The 24,012-nt window shown below is 41.0% G+C and overlaps 1 protein-coding gene across 1 annotated transcript in view; it reads left to right on the top strand.

Annotated features, from left to right (window-relative positions):
- The window catches only part of LOC140728929 (scavenger receptor cysteine-rich domain-containing protein DMBT1-like), a 43,407-nt gene extending 20,284 nt beyond the window's left edge, over positions 1-23,123 (top strand). The window contains exons 5-14 of the mRNA XM_073048073.1: positions 1,209-1,523; positions 4,892-5,206; positions 9,640-9,957; positions 10,043-10,117; positions 10,205-10,516; positions 15,782-15,886; positions 17,737-17,844; positions 21,804-21,911; positions 22,311-22,442; positions 23,110-23,123. Of these exons, the coding sequence (XP_072904174.1) occupies positions 1,209-1,523; positions 4,892-5,206; positions 9,640-9,957; positions 10,043-10,117; positions 10,205-10,516; positions 15,782-15,886; positions 17,737-17,844; positions 21,804-21,911; positions 22,311-22,442; positions 23,110-23,123 (1,802 nt within the window). The remainder of the gene's footprint in view (positions 1-1,208; positions 1,524-4,891; positions 5,207-9,639; positions 9,958-10,042; positions 10,118-10,204; positions 10,517-15,781; positions 15,887-17,736; positions 17,845-21,803; positions 21,912-22,310; positions 22,443-23,109) is intronic.
- Positions 23,124-24,012: the final 889 nt, after the last annotated feature.

Genomic DNA, 24,012 nt, shown 5'->3' with positions numbered 1-24,012 from the left:
ACTCATTGGTCCTAGAAATTTTCACAAAGGTGATGTTTTAAAAAAAATTAACGATTTTGTTGTTTAGTTGTGATCACGTCTGTTTAAGATTATGACGATTGTTACAGCTCCTTAATTTTACAAGGACAGGCCATGAATACATTTTAGATTTATTTTAAATAGACTGTGCTTTAGTATAGAGTGAATGATTCTGAAGTTAGAGTTAAATTGTGTATAAGACAATATATTAATTATTATAGTAGTTTTTGGCACAATGTAAAATTACACAAATATAGGAATATATTATCTATGCAGACACTACCTGGGATATAGATTTTATTAATGAGTTGTCAAGGGACAATAAGAAATAAAGGACCCCATTACAATACGCTCTGGACGAACAGAGTCTGGCATTGTTACTTAGAACATAGAATATTACAGCAAAACACTATTCCTTCGGCGCATCATGTTTTGCCGACGACATTAACCTACTGTACTATCAGTCCAATCCTTCCCGACTGCACAACCATTCATTATTTTTCTATCATCCATGTCCCTACTGTATCTCCCTCTATTTGCAGCAGTAGCAGGCCGTTCCGTGCGCACTACTCGGCTCTCTGCGTCAGAAAAGCTCAGCTCTGATGTCCTCCCTTTTTTTTCCTCGATTCGCCGTAAGGTTAATCCTGCATGTAATCGCCCCTTTGACCGTTGGGAAAAGTCTCTGTCTATCCACACTACGTAAGACTCTTACCATTTTGTAAACCTCGATCAATTCCCAGCTTGGTCTGCTTCACTCCAAGGGGGGAGAAACAGTCCCATTATGTTTTGTGTGTGCGAGTTCCTCCCCCGCACCTCTCGTAAAGAGAAGCAGAAAAGCTCTCCTGGGAAGCTTGTATTTAATATTCGGGAACAAAATAAAGAGATTTATGAAACAGATCAGTGCCAACAGAGTAGCCTTGACGGGGGATCAGAAAACATAACACATTCAGTAGTTATCAATATGTTCAAAGTTAAAACAGTATACTTCATATTTCCAGTTTCGGAGATGAAGTGCAGAAAGCGTTTTTATAGCTCAAATGGACTGACAAACTTTACTGATGTTGCTCGCAAGCTAAGTCACACGTGGGGAAATTTGTGTATAACACAAACTCCGCAGTAAAATCTGAAAAAAAATGTTGAATACTGTCGATTGATATTAACTGTTTTATCTAACTTCTTCGATATCGTAGCTGAAAAGTGGTCTCTGAGACTGAGCGATGGAGGAGGCCGCTGCGATGGCCGAGTGGAAGTTTACGATAATGGCACCTGGCATAGAGTGCAGGATAAAATTTGGAACCTCAATGATGCAAATGTTGTCTGCAGAGAACTGTGTTGCGGCTTCGCCACATCCGCCTACAACTCCTCATGGTACAGAGAAACTGCACGGCCCATGTTGGCGACCGAAGTTCGATGTGAAGGAAATGAGACGCATCTGCGAAACTGCAAAACTTCTTTGTTGCAGAGGTCTTCTGCTAACATCACGGGCGTTGGTGTCCGGTGTTCAGGTGAATATTGTCAAAAATGTGCCAATAACAATTTGTAAAATGGTGTGGCCATTAATAATGCATCAAGAAATTCGGAATCTTTTAGGCATAGGGATTGGTATCTAGCCAGATCGGTGAAAATTTCCCAATTGAAGTATTTCTATTTTATACTACAATGAACCCCGACCACAGCACCGCATACCCCACGCATACACAGCGCCTCCCAATACCCCGCTTCACAGACTCTACAGCATTTTTGGATATCAGAGGGTTAGTACAGACTTGGAAGGGTGAAATCCCATTTTGCAGGCGGTATAGTTACGATAATGAAGTTTCATATGTATCTATCTATCTATAGGAAGCTCTCAGATTGAACTCTCATTATAAGGTCTTTCAGTGAATATGATGTGCTATGTTTAATGTATTTAACATACATTCCCTGACAATGAAAAGATCATTTTGTTCAAGGGGTGCTGGTTACAGCATTTAAAACGCAATCTATGGAAAAGATATCAGTAGGTGGCAGCGAGGCAGTGATACTGTAGCGCGCAGAAACTGCATTAGTTTGGTTGTGAAACTATCCGTCTTCAATTGCGCACGCATTATCACAGTCAATAGATGTGCGTTTATTACCCTCGTAAACAGATGTGTGCTTGACTGCAGACAAAACAACAGTGAATGGACTGCGAAGAGGGTACATCTATTTGTATATTCATCAAAGAAAAGCATTATATCCCAGAGCACTTCTCTTATCGGGTAGACAGCAGTTCTAATGCATACTGTCCAATACTCACTAGTGTGTGTGTGTGTGTGTGTGTGTGTGTGTGTGTGTGTGTGTGTGTGTGTGTGTGTGTGTGTGTGTGTGTGTGTGTGTGTGTGTGTGTGTGTGTGTGTGTGTGTGTGTGTGTGTGCGTGGCAGTAGACTATGGAAACAATGACAGTAGGACAGGGCATCAGACGGTGATGATGACCGGGAAATGAGAAGGTATCAGAGGGGACGGAGAACGGGGAACGGGGAATGGAGAAAGAGAGAAGAGAGAGCGGCTGTTGGAGAACTTACCAGAAGTGGCAGGTATTTCTTCCGGGTTAAGGAGGACGGAATTTTGATCACCTTGACGTTCATGGGGAATGCAGTTTTCGGATTATCAGGAAAACTTCGGGTATTTCATCCTGATGCTGCAGGTGCAAGATTTGCCAAGAAAAGAGCAACAAAAGAGCAAAGTTAAGCGGCTGATGTCTAGCCTTATTTCACGGTAAATGACTTATGGTTAGAGGATCAACACATGAGTCAAATGTGACGCTACGAATTTTCAGTGTTTATCCGATAATTGCCATTAGATTCACGTCGAGCGAAATTCTCAGAGATTTATTTTTGTATGCGTTAGTGTGCACTACTGCTTTGACATGAAATAAGTCATGATAGAATTTGCTCATCCAGCCAGATGTTCATTGACAGTGCTGCACGGAGTTCAATTATTTCGTATTTATGTTGCACAGATATAAGTTTTTTACTCAAATATTTAATGTAATGTGATTTTGCAGTCATGCGACGATAATTGGACTGATATAGTACAGGGATTTCCAAAATGGAGTACTGATGGAGAAGCTGAACTGTGAGTGAATGTCGCGTTGAGGACAAAAAAATGATCAAAACTGATACGAATACCGAGCGTTACCACCGTTTTCATAATTTCCCAAAAAGCACATCTTCATTATGACGATATAATGAAATGGAGCTGTTACGTGAGACTTCATACGTCCCTTTAGCAAAGATCCTTCCTCTAACAGGGATGAGGTCCTGCTGGTTTCTTTTGACATTTTCGTAGCACTGTTTTTTTTCCATGCTGGAGGTTGGGTTTGTCCATGACAGAGTTGCTTACGATACCATAGCAAAAGCATGCTATCAATTGAGAACGAAGTAGAGAAGCTGCTAATTAAACTCCGAAAATGTAAACGCTATTGATGTTCACCCCAAATAATTATATATAGTATTTGGATACTAGACAACGGTCAAATTTTGAGGTGGCAGTAGTAGCAGTAAGAGCACAGACGTTATTATTAATTGGGGAAAACAACAACAACAACAAAATCATTAAATGTATTGTGAAAAGTTGATATGTTCTGGTCTGGGCCGTCAACTGAACGGAGAACGTAAGGAATGGAAGTAAATATTTACACTTAAAACAGCATTTTGCAACATTTGAAAAATAGGTCAATTTTAAGCAATATTTATTACTCCATCTTAATGAGGTATGGATGTAAATGGCTGGCAAAACAGAAACGCCCTTGGAAAGTCACCGCAAGTTGTGTGAGCTCGTCGCTGGGAAAGAAAAAAAAATAAGCAAAGGAAGAGACAGCCAAAAGAGCTAGCGATGTGTTTGTTCATCAAAAGCAACAATCAGTTCCTTGTCGTTTTTTTTTCTCCAGAATTATGAGAATCTGCTTTGGCTGATTATCCTACGTATAATTTCCAACACACAACATCCACAATGGTCTTTGATCTGCTGTTGATATGAATTATATTCATTCGTAAAGTCTATTCTTCATTATTCAGTAGATTTTCCACCGAAGCCCTATCTGCATGATTAACGAAGCACTCCTTTAACTTTCCTGAAAATACAGATAACAATGATGTATCTCTATCTAAAAAAATAATGTGGTTCTGTTGTAGACTGATTGAATTCCTGTAGATGTGAAGACTTCATGCAAAGTAAGACACGAGACCATGAACATCAGTTCCTTATCAATTCCTGGCAAAATGTGACTAATTGGATCACCCCATACTTGATATTGTGATTGCACAACCGGAGATCTTGGGCAGGAGGTACAGTTGTAATATTCTCTCCTCCCAGGGATATGGTCCAAAGCTCTTTCCACTGTTTTGGAAGAGGAATACATCCTTCAAATTACACGGAACCTCTCTGATATCAACCATGCTTTAGACAGTTAAAATGTCAAATTAGAAGAAATACCACCAGGCACCCCCCCACCCCTCTCCGGCAGAGTAAAGTAGCAAATGCCTGCCAGCACGATTGATCTATGGTACTGCATGCGGTACAATGGTGAAAGAGAAGCTCCACCTGGGAAATAGAGTGCCCAACGTTCTATGCAGGGTCCAAATGTGAAGAGCCATAACCTGGTTCAGACAAAAACCAGTGACTGAGCGCCCAGTTCAGTCGAACAATCTAATCCGCGCTGCAGCCTTACTAAATTCTTACAAACTTTTGGTTTTGATTTTATACTTCAGCAACTTCAACTTCCAACATGCTGTGAAATGAGTGCACAATTATTTTCAAACTTTAATTTCAGAAGAAGTCTCATAAATGAGAACGAGGTGATGAGTTCAGTTTGTGATGCAATGAGTAACCTTGTATGTTTCTGTTCAACAGACCACATGCAGTTAAGGCTATTCGGAAGTGAAGATGCATGTGCTGGAAGACTGGAGGTTTATTACAATGGATCCTGGGGAACAGTCTGTGATGACTCCTGGGATCTGGTTAATGCTAACGTGGTATGTAGGCAACTAGGTTGTGGTTATGCTTTGGGGGAAAAAAATATTCCGACCTGTGAACGAAGCACTGGAGAAATTTGGTTGGATGAAGTGAGATGTTTGGGTAATGAAAAGTATCTCTGGAAATGTCCTTCGGCGCTGTGGGGCCACCATGACTGCAGTCATAAAGAAGATGTGACAGTGGAGTGTTCTGGTAAGCGTAAATCCATTATACCGACTTTCTGCAATGTGGTATTGGAGTCCTCATGTTGGAGACGTGTGAAACGATTTATAGCACACATTAGGGTTATTGAAACATAAACATAGAAACATAGAGATCTATAGCACTTTACAGGCCTTTCGGCCCACACTGTTGCGCCGAGCATATAAACTTCTCAAGAAACTGCCAACAATTTCTCTACGGAATAGCCTATATGTTTCTAAGCTCCATGTACCTATCTCGACCACCGACACTGGCACTGAATTCCACGCGTCCGCCACCAATACACAGACAATACTGTTACAGTAAGAGGCGACTGGGTATAAAAAATAAGTTGGTGCGGAATAGCCATTTTGATTATTAGGGGACCAGAACGGCACATTTGATCGCAGATGTTGATCAGACTGATCATGTTGTGAAGAGGAGACAAAATTGTTAACAACGCCAATAATACATGCAAGATGTCAGAATCGAAAGAGTGCAAGATAATCTTTGCGTAAACTGCAAAGACTGAGTACAGGGTAGAGAGAAGACAACAGGGTCGCTTCTCAAGCAATTGCATCAGGAAGCGCCCTATAATCTAATGGACGGTGTCAGCAGAATGGACACTGAGGGAGAAATTATTTCCAAAGGCTGAAAATTTTCACTGATTATGACATTTTGCATGGACCTTTAACGTTTATTTCGGACTATTTCTTTCTTGCAGCTTCGCTTATTCTCGCCATCATACCTGAGCAGGGGAAAAATAAACAAAAACCTCTTCCCAATTTTCACACAAAACATTCTCAGATTTAGTGCCTGAACTTGCCTGAAGACCAGCAGAAGTGCGCTACCAGTCCCACGTTTCCGTTCCTCCAAATTCCGTAATTAATTAGATTATATCTTTTTATCAGCAACATGGACTATCTATAGCACAATTCGGCCCACAAAGCTGTGCCGAATATCTCACTACCGTAGAACTGCCGAGGCTTTACCCATAGCCCTCTAATTTTCTAAGCTCTATGTGACCATACAGGGGTCTCTTAAAACATTCAGTCCTTTCCTCTCCACCACATCCGCCGGCAACCCATTCTACCCACTCGCCACCCTGCGTAAAAAAAAAAACAACTTACCCCTTATATCTCCTTTATACCTACTTCCAAACAACGTAAAACAGTGCCCTCTGCAAGTAGTCATTTCAGACCTGGGAAAAAGCCTTTGACTATCCAGACGATCAATCCCACTCATCATCTTATACACTGTACCTCTTTCAGGTCACCTCTCATCCTCTGTCGCTACAAGGAGAAAAGGCGGAGTTCAGTCAACCTATTCTCATAAGGCATGCTCCCCAATCCAGGCAACATCCTTGTAAATCTCCACTGGACCCTTTCTATGATTTCCACGTCCTTCCTGTAGTGATGCGACCAGAACTGAGCACAGCACCAAGTGAGGTCTGACTAGTAACCTATATAGGTGTAATATTATTTTCGACTCTTAAATTTAATCCCACGATTGATGAAAGCCAATGCACCGTTTGCCTTCTTAATCAGAGAGCTGCGTAACAGCTTTGAGTGTCCTATGGAGTCGGACCCCAGAATCCCTCTGATACTCCATACTACCGAGAGTCTTACCATTGATACTATATTCTGCCATCATATTTGACCTACCGAAATGAACCACCTCACACTTATCCGGACTGAACTCCATCTGTCACTTTTCAGCCCTGCTTTGCGTCCTATCAATGTCCCGTTGGAACCTCTGACAGCCCTCCACAAAACCATCCATAACATCCCCATAACAACCCCAACATTTGTGTCATCTGCAAATTTACTAAGACAACCCAGCACTTCCTCATCCAGTTCATTTATTAAGATCACAAAGAGCAGGGGTCCCAGAGCAGATCGCTGAGGCACAGCATTGGTCACCGTCCTCCATGCAGTATATGACCCGTGCACAACCACAGTTTGTCTTCTGAGGGCAAGCTAGTTCTGGATCCACAAAACAGTGTCCCCTTGGATCCCATGCCTTCTTACTTTGTTAATAAGCCTTGACTAAGGTACTTTACTAAATGGCTTACTTAAATCCATATACGCTGCATTTACGGCTCTACCTTCATCAATGTATTTAGTCACACCCTCAAAAGATTCAACCAGTCTCGTAAGGCACGACCTGTTTTTGACAATCCCCAATCATATTATGCCTAACCACATGTTCATAAATCCTGCCTTTCAGGATCTTCTCCATCAGATTACCAAATACAGAAATAAGACTGACTGGCCTATAGTTTCCGGGGCTATCCCTACTCCCATTCTTGTATAAAGGGACAATATCCGCAGTCCCCAATCCTCCGCAACCTCTCCCCTCCTTATTGATGATACAATGATAACCGCCTGATGCTCTGCAATCTCCTCCCTCGCCTCCCACAGAAGCCTGGGGTAAATCACGCCCGGTCCCGGCGAATTATCCAACTTGAAGCTTTCCAAAAGCTCCAGCACATCGTCTTTCTTAATATCAGCATGCTCAAGCTTTTCAGTCTCCTGCAAGTCATCACTACAATCAACAAGATCCTTTTCCATTGTGAAAACTGAAGTAATGTATTCATTAAGTACCTCTGCTATATCTTCCAGTTCCATACATACTTCCCCAATGTCACACTTTATAGGTCCTATACTTTCACATCTTATCCTCTTGCTCTTCATATACTGGTAGAATGCTTTGGGATTTTCCATAATACTGCCCATCAAGGTCTTCTCATGGCCGCATCTGGTTCTCCTAATTTCCTTCTTAAGATCCTTCCTATTCGCCTTATGTTAGGAGGCATAGGATCCAAAGGGACATTGCTTTGTGGATCGAGAACTGGCTTGTAATGTTAGAGATCTTCTAGATCTCTAACATTACCTAGCTCTCTGAAACTTTTGTAAGCTTTTCTTTTCTTCTTGTCTAGATTTATTATAACCTTTGTACACCACGGTTCCTGTACCCTACCATAACTTTCCTGTCTCCTTGGAACGTACCCGTGCAGAACTCGACACAAGTATCCCCTGAACGTTTGTTACATTTCTTCCATTCTTTTCCCTGAGAATATCTGTTTAAATTTATGCTACCAATTTCCTCCTTGATAGTCTCGTAATTCTCCTCACTCCAATTAAAATTTTTTTTATCCCAACTTATCTGTTCCTATCTCACTCCAATGCTATTGTAAAGGAGATAGAATTATGATCACTACCTCTAAAATGCTCTTCCACTGACAGATCTGACACCTGACCAGATTCATTTCCCAATACCAAATCAAGTACAGCCTCTCCTCTTGTAGGAATTTCTACATCTTGTGTCAATAAACTTTCCTGAAAACACCAAACAAACTCCAACCTATCTAAACCCCTTGCTCCAGGGAGATGCAAGTCAATTTCTGGGAACTTGAAATCTCCCATTACAACAATTCTGTTATTATTACACCTTTTCAGGATCTGTTTCTCTATCTGCTCCTCGATGCTCCTGTTACCATTGGGCGGCCTATAAGAAACACCCAGTAAAGTTATTTCACACTTCCCGTTCCTAACCTCCACCCACAGAGACTCCATAGACGATCCCTCCAGGGTGTCCTTCTTTTCTGCAACCGAGGCACTGATCTGATCAACAGTGCCACGCCCCCACCTCTTTTGCCTCCCTCCCTGTCCTTTCTGAAACATCTAAACCTGGTACTTGAAGTACCCATTACTGTCCTTGAGCCATTCAAGTCTCTGTAATTAACACCACATCATATCTCCAAGTACTGATCCACGCTCTAAGCTCATCGGCATTGTTCACAACACTCTTTGCGTTAAAATAGACGCATCTCAAACCTTCGGTCTGAGCGCGTTCCTTCTCTATCACCTGCCTAACCTCCCTCTTGCACTGTCTACAAGCTTTCTCTATTCGTGAGCTAACCTCCTCTTACTCAGTCTCTACATTTCCGTTCCCCTCACCCTAGCACTTCTAGTTTGAAATTTCCCCAGAGCCTGAGGAAACCTTCCCGCCAGGTTATTGGTCCCCCTTGGATTTAGGGGCAACCCGTCCTGTTTGTTACTGGTCATACCGGTCCGAAAAAAGTTCCCAATGATCCAGAAATCAGAATCCCTGCCCCCTGCTCCAATCCCTCAGCCACGCATTTGTCCTCCAAATCATTGTATTCATATTCTCAATGTCACGTTGCACAGGCAGTAATCCCGAGATTACTACCTTTCAGGTCCTGCTTCTCAACTTCTTTCCATACACCCTGTAGTCTGTTGTTCCCTGATTTCCTTACCTGTCTACACGTTACGCTCCCTTCTGAGTGTTTCTAGCGATTTCAGTTGTTTTGAGGTATCGCAAATATCTATCTCGTGCCTTTTTTATTTATAAAAACAGGTTAAGTTTTCTACCGTACGAAAATATTATTAGTACGTTTGCATTAACTACTTTGTTCTCAGAACACAAAGAGATGCGCCTTGTGAAAGGAAAACACAACTGCGAAGGGAGAGTGGAAGTGCGGTACCATGGGAGATGGGGAACAGTTTGTTCCGAGGAACTGGATAGTAAAGATGCGAATGTGATCTGCAAGCAAATGAACTGCGGAACCGTGAAATCTATCGACGATTCCTCCAAGAAATACGGAAAAGGATCTGATCCAATATGGCTGGATGGAATAGAATGTCTCTCGTACGAGTCGACTCTTTGGCAGTGTCATGCAAAACCTTGGGGGAAACACGACTGTCAATATAACTCACATGCAGGTGTTGAATGTAAAGGTAACAGATGGAACACATTATTTGGCGATTTGTATTCTAAACATCGCTGTTAAAAAAAAAGACAAAATGTTTATCTTCTCATCAGAGGCCAAAATACCGGACCGGTCCAGTGTAAAGGTTTGCGAAGCACGCAATATATCTCAACCTGTTTATGCAGCAGGTAATCTAAACTACAATTTGCAAAATCATTTTAAATTCCATTTCGAAGTTATGATTAATGCAACATCAGTGTTTTCTTCTGCATTAGAAACAAAGTTGCGCGTTTCTGGCGCAAACACCAATTGCTCCGGAAGGTTGGAGATACAGTTCAATAATATCTGGGGCACGATATGTGATGATTCCTGGGATCTGGCCGATGCCAATGTGGCGTGCAGGCAGTTGGGCTGTGGCTCTGCCCTTTTGACTGGAGTGCCGGATAAAATTATCCAGGACGTCGGCAATCTTTGGTTGGACGAAGTGAAATGCAAAGGAAGTGAATCTTCCCTGTCCAGTTGTCCTTCCTCTCCACTCGGTCAGCATGACTGTGATCATACGGAAGATGTCTTTGTTGTTTGTTCAGGTAGGTGTCCATGGACAATTTCCACGTTATATTCAACTGATTTGTAAACATAGTAATCATAAGCAATTGAGAAAAAAAATCTTAAGAAGACGTATTTGTTAATATTTGTTCAAAAATTCTCTTCACAACAGAGTCCGCACCTCCCACTGGTCCAATCGGTTCAGGTATTTAATATTATGGCATTTTTCCTTTATTCGATCTCGAATCTTGTTTAATTAGATTTTTAATTAGGTAATTAGATCTAGAAAGGATTGATTTGCCTTTCTTACAGACAGACAGACATACTTTATTGATCCCGAGGGAAACTGGGTTTCGTTACAGCCGCACCTTTAGGAGATCTAGGCCTCATATGGAGCCAGTGATCATTAATGGAGAATGTGTGGAGCAGGTTAAGACCTACAAGTATCTGGGAGTACAGTTGGACGAGAAGCTAGACTGGACTGCCAACACAGATGCCTTGTGCAGGAAGGCACAGAGTCGACTGTACTTCCTTAGAAGGTTGGCGTCATTCAATGTCTGCAGTGAGATGCTGAAGATGTTCTATAGGTCAGTTGTTGAGAGCGCCCTCTTCTTTGTGGTGGCGTGTTGGGGAGGAAGCATTAAGAAGAAGGACGCCTCACGTCTTAATAAGCTGATAAGGAAGGCGGGCTCTGTCGTGGGCAAAGTACTGGAGAGTTTAACATCGGTAGCTGAGCGAAGGGCGCTGAGTAGGCTACGGTCAATTATGGAAAACCCTGAACATCCTCTACATAGCACCATCCAGAGACAGAGAAGCAGTTTCAGCGACAGGTTACTGTCGATGCAATGCTCCTCAGACAGGATGAAGAGGTCAATACTCCCCAATGCCATTAGGCTTTACAATTCAACTGCCAGGACTTAAGAACTTTTTTTAAAGCTATTATTAATACTTTTTGAGTTAGTGATTTAGATGCATATCATATTATTACTGAGTTAAGTATTGTATGTAATGAGTTTTTGCTACAACAAGTGTATGGGACATTGGAAAAAATGTTGAATTTCCCCATGGGGATGAATAAAGTATCTATCTATCTATCTATCTATCTATCTATCTATCTATCTATCTATCTATCTATCTATCTATCTATCTATCTATCTATCAATATAAAACCATAAATAATTAAATAATAAGTTAATCATGCCAAGTGGAAATAAGTCCAGGAGCAGCCTATTGGCGCAGGGTGTCTGACACTCCGAGGGAGGAGTTGTAAAGTTTGATGTACTCCTGTGCCTATCCAGCACATTACGGACTGAATGGGAGTCATTGTCCAAGAAAGCATGCAACTTGGTCAGCATCCTCTTTTCAGACACCACCGTCAGAGAGTCCAGTTCCACTGCCACAACATCAATGGCCTTATGATTAAGTTTGTTGTTTCTGTTGGTGTCTGCTACCCTCAGCCTGCTGCCCCAGCACACAACAGCAAACATGATAGCAATGGCCACCATTGCCTCGTAGAACATCCTCAGCATCGTCCAGCAGATGTTAAAGGACCTCAGTGTCCTCAGGAAGTAGAGATGGCTCTGACCCTACTTGTAGACAGCCTCAGTGTTCTTTGACCAGTCCAGTTTATTGTCCGTTCGTATCCTTAGGCACTTGTAATACTCCACCATGTCCACACTGACCCATTGGATGCAAACAGGGATCACCGTTGCCTTAGCCCTCCTCGGGTCCACCACTAGCTCCTTAGTCTTTTTCACATTAAGCTGCAGATGATTCTGCTCGCACCATGTGACGAAGTTTCCCACAGGATATCCTTTGTTAATTACAAAGGATATCCAGAGTGGTTAACATTTCTGCTGAAATCTTAATTGCCCAAGCAACTGTTTGGATCAGGATGTTGTAAAATTCTTAAAACTAATATATCCAACTCCTGCCAAATATATTGGTGAGATTACCTTATCTGATTATTGGGTGAATTGACTCATTATTGAGTATACAGTAAGTACCTTCAAATGAGTTCTTATTGAAACGTTGACGAATTTCCACTACGTATGTGGAAAATCTTTGCTGATGTATGTGTGGATAGTTACAATTAATACATATAATTTGTTGGACCAATATCATCTGCGACTTGGAGAATTAGTGCAGGCTGTTAGTTCCTTGATATGTTAATGCTGAAGCATTTGCTATTTTCTAAGTTCGTGCTGAAATAATCGAGATGAGTCATATCCAGTGAATTTTATATCAGCATTGCAGTTCCAAGCAAACCCATCAGCATATTCTGGACCCTGCGAGTTAACACCTCCCTCGAAAAGTATATCGTTGGCATCCGACCAACAGACTCGCAATCGAACCACCAATGTTCCACAACTCTGTCTTCTCTTTCCCTATCGTCCTCCTTGCAAGTTCACTGCTGCGTGGCCACATAATGCTCTAATCCATTTACATGTTTGCACAACGTGCCACCGTAAAAAGCCATATCGCAATAACGAAGAGTAGGTGTACAGGAAGGAGAACGGAGGCTAAGTGACATAGGGTCATTAAAACCGTTCCCTCAAGTTCAGCAAAACAAAAAAGGGTATTGGTGACTTCAGAGATGAGTTTTGTTTAATTAAACAATATTGAGGATGAGTGCGTGGGAAGTGTCAGTAGTGTATCAAGCTCTAACCATGCAGACAGGACGGATCTGAAAGCTCAGAAACCTCTCTATTTTAGCAGGAAGTAAAAACATATACACATCCCTATCGGCCTTTACCAATTGTTAAGGAAGCACCATAGAACGTACCCTATCGAGATACATAAGGGTTTGCTATGGCACCGCCTTACCATGACATGGAAAAACTATAGACGCTCAGCAGATCAGGGAAGCCAGCATCCCCTCTATGACGTCTTGACTCAACTTGGCACTGCCACAATAAATCAGGTTGCAGAATCAAAGCCCCGAACCACCCCAGGAATTCTCTCATTCATCCTTTCCAAATGACAGAAGTTACAAAAACCTGAAAGCAGGATGAAAAATAGCTTCCAGCACGCTTGTACGAGCCTATTCAATTGATGCTTCGTAGAAAACTATCTACTCTTTGTCCTCCCAATTAACTGCGTTATGATCTTGCACTTTATTGTATACCTGAACATCATTTTCTCTGCAGCTGTACTTATTTTTCTGCATTCCGTTCTTCTTTGATCTTCCTTCTCACCACGTAATGATGTTAAGTGCATGAACAGTATGTAATACACACTTTTCACTATATTTCGATACACGTGACAACAATAAACAAATTCCCATTCGAATTCCGTAATGTTCACTTTTAGCATGTTAGTTCCTGTGCCGGATGAATTCAATAATCGGCGCACGCCTTTCCACTTCCTGTGAAATACGAGGGGTGATTAATAATTTCGTGGCCTAAGGTAGAAAGAGGCAAATTTCGAAAACCTATACACTTATTTTTCCTACATTTCCACACTTACGCCAGCGATCGTGGAGCAGACAGATCCCTTCTTTGTAGATGTCGGTGTCTTGGACCTCCAGAAATGGTCAAAAGCATGGGTGATTGATAAATTCGTGGCCAAAGGTAGAAGGAGGTGAGTTATTAAATTCAAATATCTGCATTTTTAATCAAAAAGTTTAACTGCAGGTGCATGTAACGAGAGCTGTATATTTTAATTCCTTCTACCGTAGGCCACGAACTTATCAATCACTCCTCATGGTCTGACTGACCCATCATGGAGGTAGGCTGTCAGTCTGGCTTGTGTGCACGCATATTTTACATTAAGCACTGCTTTACGCTGTCGCTTACAATGTGTCAATTGTGGTAAATTTGCAGCTTGCAGTCATCTTCCTTATTTATCGCATTCCAGCACGGAGAGATGTCGGTGTTTCATCGAGCACCTTTGTCCGCATAGCTGCAGTGCAGTGATCAAGGGGGACAAAGAAAAAGAACTAGAAATTAAATACTTCGAACGCTGAGTTTGAATGCTATTCCCAGAATACTTATTCCTCTGAAAACTAGACACCCCCCGCACAACGACAGCCCCCCGCCCACATATGTGTATTTGTAACTGACCGGTACATTATGAAGGCTGATTATGATCATTCAGGTCATTCAGCCTGATTGCAAGGCTTGCTGACCTCATGGATATTTCTAATGACTTGCCAACAAAGAGTTCAAAATGCAGGCAAGCACAAAGATGCTAAAGATTGTTGACGAACATTAAACATCGATTTTCCTGACAGCTTGAGATTTCATTTAGTCTAGAAAGTACGTTGCTGATTTTGAGAGGTAATTTTTCCATTGGAGGATTGATTGAGAGTCATTGCACTGTTTAATATTATGGGGAAACAAATGACATGCATCGTCGTGAGGATAGAACGGCTTGAGACGTACCTTCAACACAAATTGTTCGCTGCATTGAGTTTACAGAACATCATGTTTAGAAGCAGGTTATCATCGCCCCATGATCTACTAATCGGGCAGCTGACACTTCAACAGATGAGGAAAAGGGGGAAACGCTTCTAGCCCATATAATGTGTTTTGTACTGCGGCTCAGTGCTGTAATTCCAATACTTTGATGTCTACAATTTCGGAGCATCCCGAGTTGCGAAAAAGGACGTTTGTGGTTGAACGGTGTTCGAATAGGCATGAATAATGAAAAACCACGAGCAACCCTACAACAATGGACTTGATTGCCAGGACAAATACCATTCGTACTGAAATAACTTGTCCCTTTGTTTATTTATTCATGACATCCATCGGTTTCCGTGTGTACATGCTATTTCTTTTCATAGCGGAAATATAAGCTAAAACTCTTTAACCCTTTACAATAACGGTAATACCCATAATGTAACTGCTCATTGCCCACAGTTTTGAACAGATTATTCTGACATTTAAACAGATTATCCTTTTCGTCTCCTAATATATTTTCAGAGCTGTTGTCTTCCACCTGAAAAATATCCACCAAAGGATTCTATTTTTTACAATTTTCTCCATAATTCTCTCATTGTAGTATTTGCTTAATTTGACTTTTCCATTTTCACCACCGATGACTTAATTTGTAATGTTTATCGTGTTTCGTTCTATCGTGTCCTTTTACAGGCTTGTTTTTTTCCCTCTACCGTCATAGCCCATAATTATCACTTCCGTGTTTTACACGACGTATTTGTCATCTTTCTATAAATGTTATTCTATGAGTAATTCCGCATTATGCAAAGTTGCTTCGTAATGAAAATAAGCATTTCTGTTTGTGAATATCTAAACCTTAAAATTATAGCATCTGTTTTAATTTATCTACTGATTTTTTTGTTTAAGTATTGGAAAACAGGTCCTCCGCCATCTTCTTTGCTGTCTGCGTGACGTTTGGAATCGTTGTCGTGGGCGAGTTCTTAGCAATGATAGTGATAAAGCGGAGAAGAGGTAAGATTCAAGCTTTACACTTTATTATTGTTCGGAATAATATTTCAAATTTTGTTGGGTAATAGTTGTTGTTTTTCTACAGATTGTCGCGTTATTATCCGGTACAATAGGGATGGTATCCTCATCTGTGTAGTTATGATAATCAGCGTCTTATCATTTGCTCTGCAGTTTACCAAATTGGTGGAACATCAATTGGCATATGTTTTATGTATCTGTATAAGCCCTGTATTTAGTGTTACTGTAATTAGTCTATGTTTACTTGTGACACTCAGGCTCTCCCAGCTCGTGTTCGTCTCGGGGAAACAGCCTTTGGCCCCGCCAAACTGGGAAATCACTATTGTCTGGATGCTGTGTAATGTAGCGCCCAGTTACAAAACCGCAATGCAAAATATCGGACAGTATACCATATGCAATTGTTATGTATTCAGGCAACAATAAATATATGTGAGTTAGGCAAGGGTTTTAACAACAAATAACACGTTTATTAAACACTGAAAACAAACCCCCCAAAAGTAAACAAACACTAACGTAACCGGAAAACAGCTGCTGTGCGGCAGCTTAACAGTTCTTAAAGCGATGAAGCTCAAACAGTTCTTAAATCGATGTTGCAAAAACAGTTGTTTAAAGCGATATTGTCAAAAGTTCAAAATGCTCACAGTCCATTTAAAAGGAGAGACTTTTTAAGGCGATTTAAATTCTCTTCCACGTCGTTTTCCATCGATTCCCGGCGTCGAACTCTTCCCACGTAGATTTTTATGAAACGTAACGGCTTAAAGGCACTGACCTTTCCTTCCACACTATTCTCAAATCCTTTCTGGTCATCCCAGGGATTAACACAAGAATAGTCATCAAAATCCTTCCGAATGAGGATCACACAAGGTCGAACCCATTCCACTGTCGAAATTGGATTCTCCTCGATCTTTAACTCCCGGACTTTTATCTTCACTCTCCACAGTAAAGAAACAGCGTAAAGAAACTGCTGGCAATGACCTTTTGAACGTTAGGCATTAGATAAAACTTCATTTTTCAACTAAACTGCGTCATCACATTAAATCACGCAGTGGCATGAAGTCAGCTTGGCAAATCCAGCCACGAACTGCCCCTCCCCACAGGGTGGGGTCCTCCTCTTATACCCTGTAAAAAAAACCTGTCACCTGATCTCTACTGGCGGGAAAATGACGTCACTTCACCATCACAAGACCATTACCTCAAGTCCAGTATAGCTTCAACCCCAGTCACGTGACAAGGGTACCACTGTCACGTGTCACGAGTACGTAACACAATTAAATGATTGAATCTTATGAATCTTAATCTGAATTTGGGTTAAATGAAAATAAAAGGGCCCCATTTCAAGCAAAAGTTAATAGTTCACGTTGGAGCTCACTCAGTAGTCATTCGGCCACCATCGGTCAACTCCGAGCATTGCCGACCTTCGGACCACTCCGTCCAGTGGTCCACCAGCTCTCTCCCCACGCGTCTTCCCTATTCATCTTTTCTTGAGAAAAGACCGCAAAAAAACTTCCTTACATATTCACAATACCGAGCAACAAACTCCGATTGGTAATCATGGATACCACGGTCCTGTTATCTCCAGTCATAACCCAAGCATTGCTGTTACAGAGAAACGGTTACCTCAGCAGTGAACATTACAAAGAAGCTATTATATTAGCAGTGAATCCTTACCGCGCATTATATACAGAATATATGAATGATACTGACAGAATTTTGAAAGTCCCGTTCACCAAAAGTCATATATGCCTGATATCCCTTTTTAATTTTAATAACGATAGATTAACTCTTCAGTTTGTAACTTTAAATGCACATGACCTTCGGAATTCTCACTTCAACAGACGCAGAGTTTGCAGGCAGTGCTTCATCTGAAATTTTTTACCAAGCAATTTATGAAGAAATTGAGAATACTCCCCTCAGCAAGAACTTGAATGATGCACCCGATTCAGGTATGCCTTGCTTCTTTCATTTACTTATCAGGAGCTGAAGACTGTCTCCACCCATTACGGTGCGAGTAATCGAGAACTATCAGTTAAAGATACCGAAAGATACTTCAAAATTGAAATGAAAGGAAATCAGAGAAATATAAAGATAAATGTCTGATGACAAGATATGTGTGGTCCAGTATCAGAGTGGAAAATTCAGACTCTGGCTTATCGTGATAATGGTGAAGAGAAAGGAAGGCTCTACCTTTCAAAAAAAATTAATCCTCTTCCGTTCTTTCTTGTTGCACTGCTGGAGTAGTGTGGAGGACAGGTAAATTAGTGCAATGTTCCTCTTGCAGGATAGCGCAAGACCGAGAGAGCTTTATTGTCCGTAGCGACTGCACTTGTAAGAAGAGCAGCAAGCTGCAGTTTCCTACACACCGTGCTAACGAACTGAATGAATTCCCGATTATTAGGAAGGCTGAAGTGCAGATCGGCAGGACCGACATATAGCTAGTTACAACTATGGAGCAGGACACAGGTAGCAAACTGATCGCCAGAAGGGGAAAAGGAATGGTTAGCCTCTGTAGGAGAACACCGCGGCTCCTCCCCTCAACAACAGTTATTCTGCTTTGGACACTGTTTGGCGGGAATGATCTTTTAGAGGAAAGGTAGACTGGTCAGTGCTCTGGCAGTAAGTGCGTCTCTGTGGCTTAGAAAGAAAGGGAGGGGAAGATGCGTGCTGCACTGCTAGTAGATTCATTTTGTGAAGTGATCATTTAGATATTTCTGGCTAGGTGAACGATATTGTCATTTCCCAAGTGGCAGGGTCATGGAAATCTCCGATCCTCTCCGAATAATTATTAAGTAGGGAGTGGTAGAGTGTGCAGCCGGAGGTCATGGTCCACGTCGGTATTGTTACAAAAAGTGATCACGTCCTCCAAAGAGAGGTTACGGAATTAGGAGATGAATTAAAAGACAGGAATCCCAGGGTTTTGGGTCAGCACCTCCAGTTGAACTTTGTCTTTTTTTTGTGTGTTTTCACCCAAGTCGCAGTCTATGATTTTTTATCGCCATGTGCTCTTGTTTGTTTTCATGTCCCATGTGCTCCTGTCTCCTCTCCTGCTCTATTCTGGCACCTGTATTGCTGAGTACTCCATTTTCAACTGTTTCTCATTATTACATGTTTTGCTGTAAATTCTCCACGTACCATCTGCCACTGCGTGTTTTGTTCAGTGTAATTTAGTCAGTGATTTTTCCTGAGTTTTCCAGCATTCGTATCTTTCTCTGTTCGTCTTGAATATCGACTCTTTCTGTTTCCGGATTCTGGTTTTTGGATTTCTCTGAATGTTTTGATCTCTACCTCAACTTTGACGCTGTCTTTGTTTGCACCTTGGGATAGTTACTCAATTAATATCAATGAGTGCACAGTACTGGGTCTGCGATCGGATCGCTGCTCCAGCGCGCTGGCAGTTGTGATCTTAGGATTGCTCGCCATGACACGTGTTAGTAAGACAATAAATATGAAGATTATGCAGAAGGAACGGTATGATAGTGCTTCACGGTGGTGAGGTGGTGGGGCGGGAGGTTGGGTTTTAAACTAAATTGCAGGTGGATGCAACAAGGACACAAGAGAAGATAGTGGAGTGGTTGTGGGGAACGAAGTTGTTGAGCCAACCTACAAAATCAGAAATCGAGAGACTGAGCATGTATATGGTTTGTGTATATTTAAATGAACAAAGTATGAAAGGAAACGCTTTTGAGTTCAGGGCACGGATCAAAACCAGAGGGTTTTGGCATTATTGTTGTGATTGAAACCTGGTTGCAGAAGTGACAGGGTAGGCAGCACAATGTCCCAGGGTTTTAGTGCATGAGACGTGTTAGCACAGCAGTGATTACAGTGGGAGTGATGACATCATCTATATCGGAAACTATGGGACTATGTCTTAGCAGTGCTCAGATAGGACAAACTGGTGAGCTCGTCTGCTGAGGCTAAGTAAGTAGAACTATGGAATTAGAAAGGTACGAAAAGGACGAAATAGATGTATATTGTAACTACAGAGCACCTGAAATCATTAGAGCAGCATGTTTCAGGGAGAGTCCAAAGTGTTGCAGCAACAGATGGCAATGATAGTAGGTGATTTCAAATTTCCACAAATGCATTGCGATTACCATTCTGGAAAACAGCGTGACGGAATAGTTCGTCAAATATAGGCAGGTGAGTTTCCTCAATCAGTCCAGAGACTTCCCAATCAGATAGAGCCAGATACTAGATCTCCTATTAGGGATGAGACAGAACAGATATCAGGAGTTTGTGTCGTGGAAACCTTTACATCTGGTCATTGTAATGCCATTAGTTTCAAGATAGTTGCGAAGATGAACAGATGTGATCATTCGGCTGTGTTTCAAAATTGGGGCAAGAATGAAGTTTATTGTGTAAGAAAGAATCTGTAAAGTGTGAATTGGAATTAGTTGTTTTCTTGCAAAGGCGTACTTATCAGGTGGGAGGAATTCAAAAGTGAATTTGTTGTTTTCTTGCAAAGGCGTACTTATCAGGTGGGAGGAATTCAAAAGTGAATTTATGAGAGTAAAAAACTTTGTATTTGTCAGACAGAATAAAAGACAACGATAAAAGGTATGGGGCAATAAATAATCCTCCCGTCGGGCAGAAAATTCTACTAACAGAATGGAGGAACAACTCCTTATGTTCGGTCTGGATATGGCTAATGATCCCCCCCACTTCCTCTCTACCCCACATTGATATTTTAGCTCTTCTCATCTGCCACTGGCTCCTTACACTTCGTACTCCTCTCTTCTCCTGTGGTCCACTCCTTTCCCATTAGATTCTCTTTTTCTCCAGCACTTGTCCTTTCGCACTAACCTGGCTTCATATATCATCCCGAGCTAGACTCCTCCCCATCCCTTCACAATAGAGTTCTGCCACCCTGCCCTTTCTTCTGAGACACGAATCTTCAATTGAAAGTTAAATTATGTCCGACCTGTTTAGTTCCTCCTGCAGTTTGAGTGTGTTGCTTTTGATTTGGAACATCTGCAGACATTCTCGTGTGCATAATTGTTAGTGTTTGGAGGAAAGAGGAGATGGATGTCAAAGGTATGTTTTATGCAGATGGTTGTCGGTTCGTAGGACGTTCTGCTAGCGGTTGTTATCGTAGCAGATAGACTAGGCACATTTAGGTGACTAATAAAAATATGGGGGGAAATACAATGGAGAGCAACGTTGGAGGGATTGTTCTTAGACTAGGTTAAGAGTCCATCGTGGGACAAAGCGTCTGTAATGTTCTATGTTCTCTGCTGAAGAATCTTGAAATTGCAGTAAAATAGTAAAATAGTAAAAGCTATTATTAATGCTTTTTGAGATAGTGATTTAGATGCATATCATATTTTTTTTACTGAGTTAAGTATTGTATGTAAGTAGTTTTGCTACAACAAGTGTATAGGACATTGGAAAAAAAAGTTGAATTTCCCCATGGGGATGAATAAAGTATCTATCTATCTATCTATCTATCTATCTATCTATCTATCTATCTATCTATCTATCTATCTATCTATCTATCTATCTATCTATCTATCTATCTATCTATCTATCTATCTATCTAAACTGGGGTGCTAGAGGGAAAACAGACGTCAACTGAGCTGCAGTGGGGAATTGATGTTGCAAAGCAGTAGCACCCTCACCCGTTTTAAAAAAATATTCAGTACACTCTGTGAGTTTGTGTCTTTGCTATTTATAGTTCTTCGTCATGCTCCAGACATTATTTTTCTGCTCTCTTCAACTCAGCGCACCTACTCTGCACTGTTTTCACCAGCTTTGATTCTCACTTTTCTGACTGTTATTATGCTAGTCCCACACGAGCTGCCCAGACTATTCTTACTGAGATGATGAAGGATCTATGAATTCTGTTCGGTAGATGAAATAAATCTCTCCATCACCTAATTAGCTATCTCTTTTCGTTGACTTTTAGACTTTGGTTCCATTGATTCCATCAATCAAATCGCATATTATACCAGTGACGCATTTAACAACACCGAGATTAGACCCGAATGTATTGAAGGCAACTCTCGTTTTCAAGGTTGGTATACGTTTCTTTCTGTTTTTTTTCCCCCTTTACTTATTCGTAATTATGGCGGCGACCGTAACTTGACCAGGCAAGTTTTAAAGTCATTTTGACGTGACCTGGTACGAGACCTCAAACTTTTCAGAGGGATTCTTGTTATTTGATGCTCGTACCAAAACATCTCACCTGCAGCCAGGCGAATTAAATGCTATTACTTTGTTTGGTTCGTGTTAAAAGATAATTAGAGCGGAGTTTTGGTACACGATAAATTATACAAAGCGACGATACTGATAAAGATCCGTCTTTCACCAAAATGCCTATCCCACGTGAAGCATAAAAATATGTCTCATGCAACATGTAGCGGAGTACAACATTGCTCACAGGAATGTCGATATGACTCATTGCTCCCCCTAGATCTGGTTCCCAACGAATATGATGGCGCTGAACATAGAACTATTGATTCTCCTGATGCTACGATCCTGCTAGCCGACGGTGCGGACGATTTTCTGATGCTCAGAGTTGCTGATGATGGCCTCGAAAACGAAGGTAAGTTCATCTCCTTCTAATTCATAGGAACCAAAATTCTGGGTAAGAAAACATTGATATCCTTATGCCTTTGACGCATTCAACGTAATGAGCATATTTGGTTTCTTAAAAATACGTGCCTTGGATACGTATTTACCAGCAGTTATAAATTTCACCGCTGAGCATTCAAACTTGCAACTCTTTCAGTACCAAGTCGCGTTGACGGCTCGTTCAGATGCTTTACATCTTCACCAGTACGAAACGATTTTCTTTGTATTTGTTTACTGTTTGTGTCCCGTCCGCTGTGATTTATAATCTAAATAATACAGTTGAAATTAGGATTCAGTGAGTTGTTCAATTCCTGAAGGTCTTTCCTTCATAGTAAACAGTATTGTGTAAAATATATTTTAATTTTGAATCGAAATAATTAAATCAGAGGTAATGTTTCAGCGATTTTTTTGTGAAATATGATTTCCTCTATATTAGGTTGATATCCAATTATGTCGCATTACTGTCATTACTGTTCAGGTTGAGGAGACCAATACTTCAAGTGAAATTCCCTTATGCCTTCGAATTTCATCACTGAAATAAAAAAAAAGACAATAATATCTGCGCACAATTTACATTTAATATTGCAGTCTTAATTTAACCAGCATAATGTGTCAACTGTTTTTTTTTTATTTCGCAGGTAAATTAGTGTAAAGTCCATGATCCTTTCTTCTAAAGCGAGTCGTGAAGAATGGAAATCTTCCGAGTAGCCTGTCCTTTCATCTCTCCAGAAAGATGAACATGTAGATCGTCAGGTTTTGGTTTTTCACGGAGTAATAATAATGGCAGAAAGATTGACTTCTCATGAGGGATTTATTTTCTCTCTTTACACATAACTTGAATGAAGTCATGTTTATTCAGTTGAATTGAAATAAATTTGAAAAGAAAATGAAAAGCAATATTTTACTCTTGAGCTTTCTAGTATCTCGTATATCTTATTAAACAAATCTCAGACTGTTCTGAAGTATGGTTTTACGGCTTTATTGTCCTTTATTATCCTGTAGTTGTTGCCAGTCGCAATTTTATTTTGACTTTTTCAATGAAAGTTTCAAAGAATTTAAATAAATACATCATTTTATGTATAATGCAATTCCTATACAGGTGTTTAATGTTTTTATATTTTGACCTAAACTAATGCCAGGCCAGCATCATGCTGATTGCTGATTGCTGATTACCTCTAATCTGAGCAACAAACGCATAGCATTATAATATTAATTTTGATGATGATTCAATTGTTGCGACCCCTCTCTTGAATTTTGACAGAGCAATGTGATTAAAGTAACAAAGTTCTGTTGAACAGGTTGCGGCAAATATAAGTACGAAAGTAAAATAAGTAAGCGATTGTGTATGAGAAAGCGAGCGAAAGAGAGAGAGAGAAAGTGAAAGAGAAAGTTAAAGAGAGGGAAAGAGAGAGAGAGAGGGAGAGAGAGAGGATAGAGAGAGTTTGCACTTTATCAGCAAATTCATAGATGGTATTTGAGCTACACCTATTCACACAGTCATGGCTACACTGAGTGGAGCAGTGGGATCAATGGAGAATGAG

The sequence above is a fragment of the Hemitrygon akajei genome, chromosome 1 (assembly GCF_048418815.1).
Source record: "Hemitrygon akajei chromosome 1, sHemAka1.3, whole genome shotgun sequence".
NCBI lineage: Eukaryota > Metazoa > Chordata > Chondrichthyes > Myliobatiformes > Dasyatidae > Hemitrygon > Hemitrygon akajei.
This window is presented reverse-complemented; position numbering and strand designations above follow the sequence as displayed.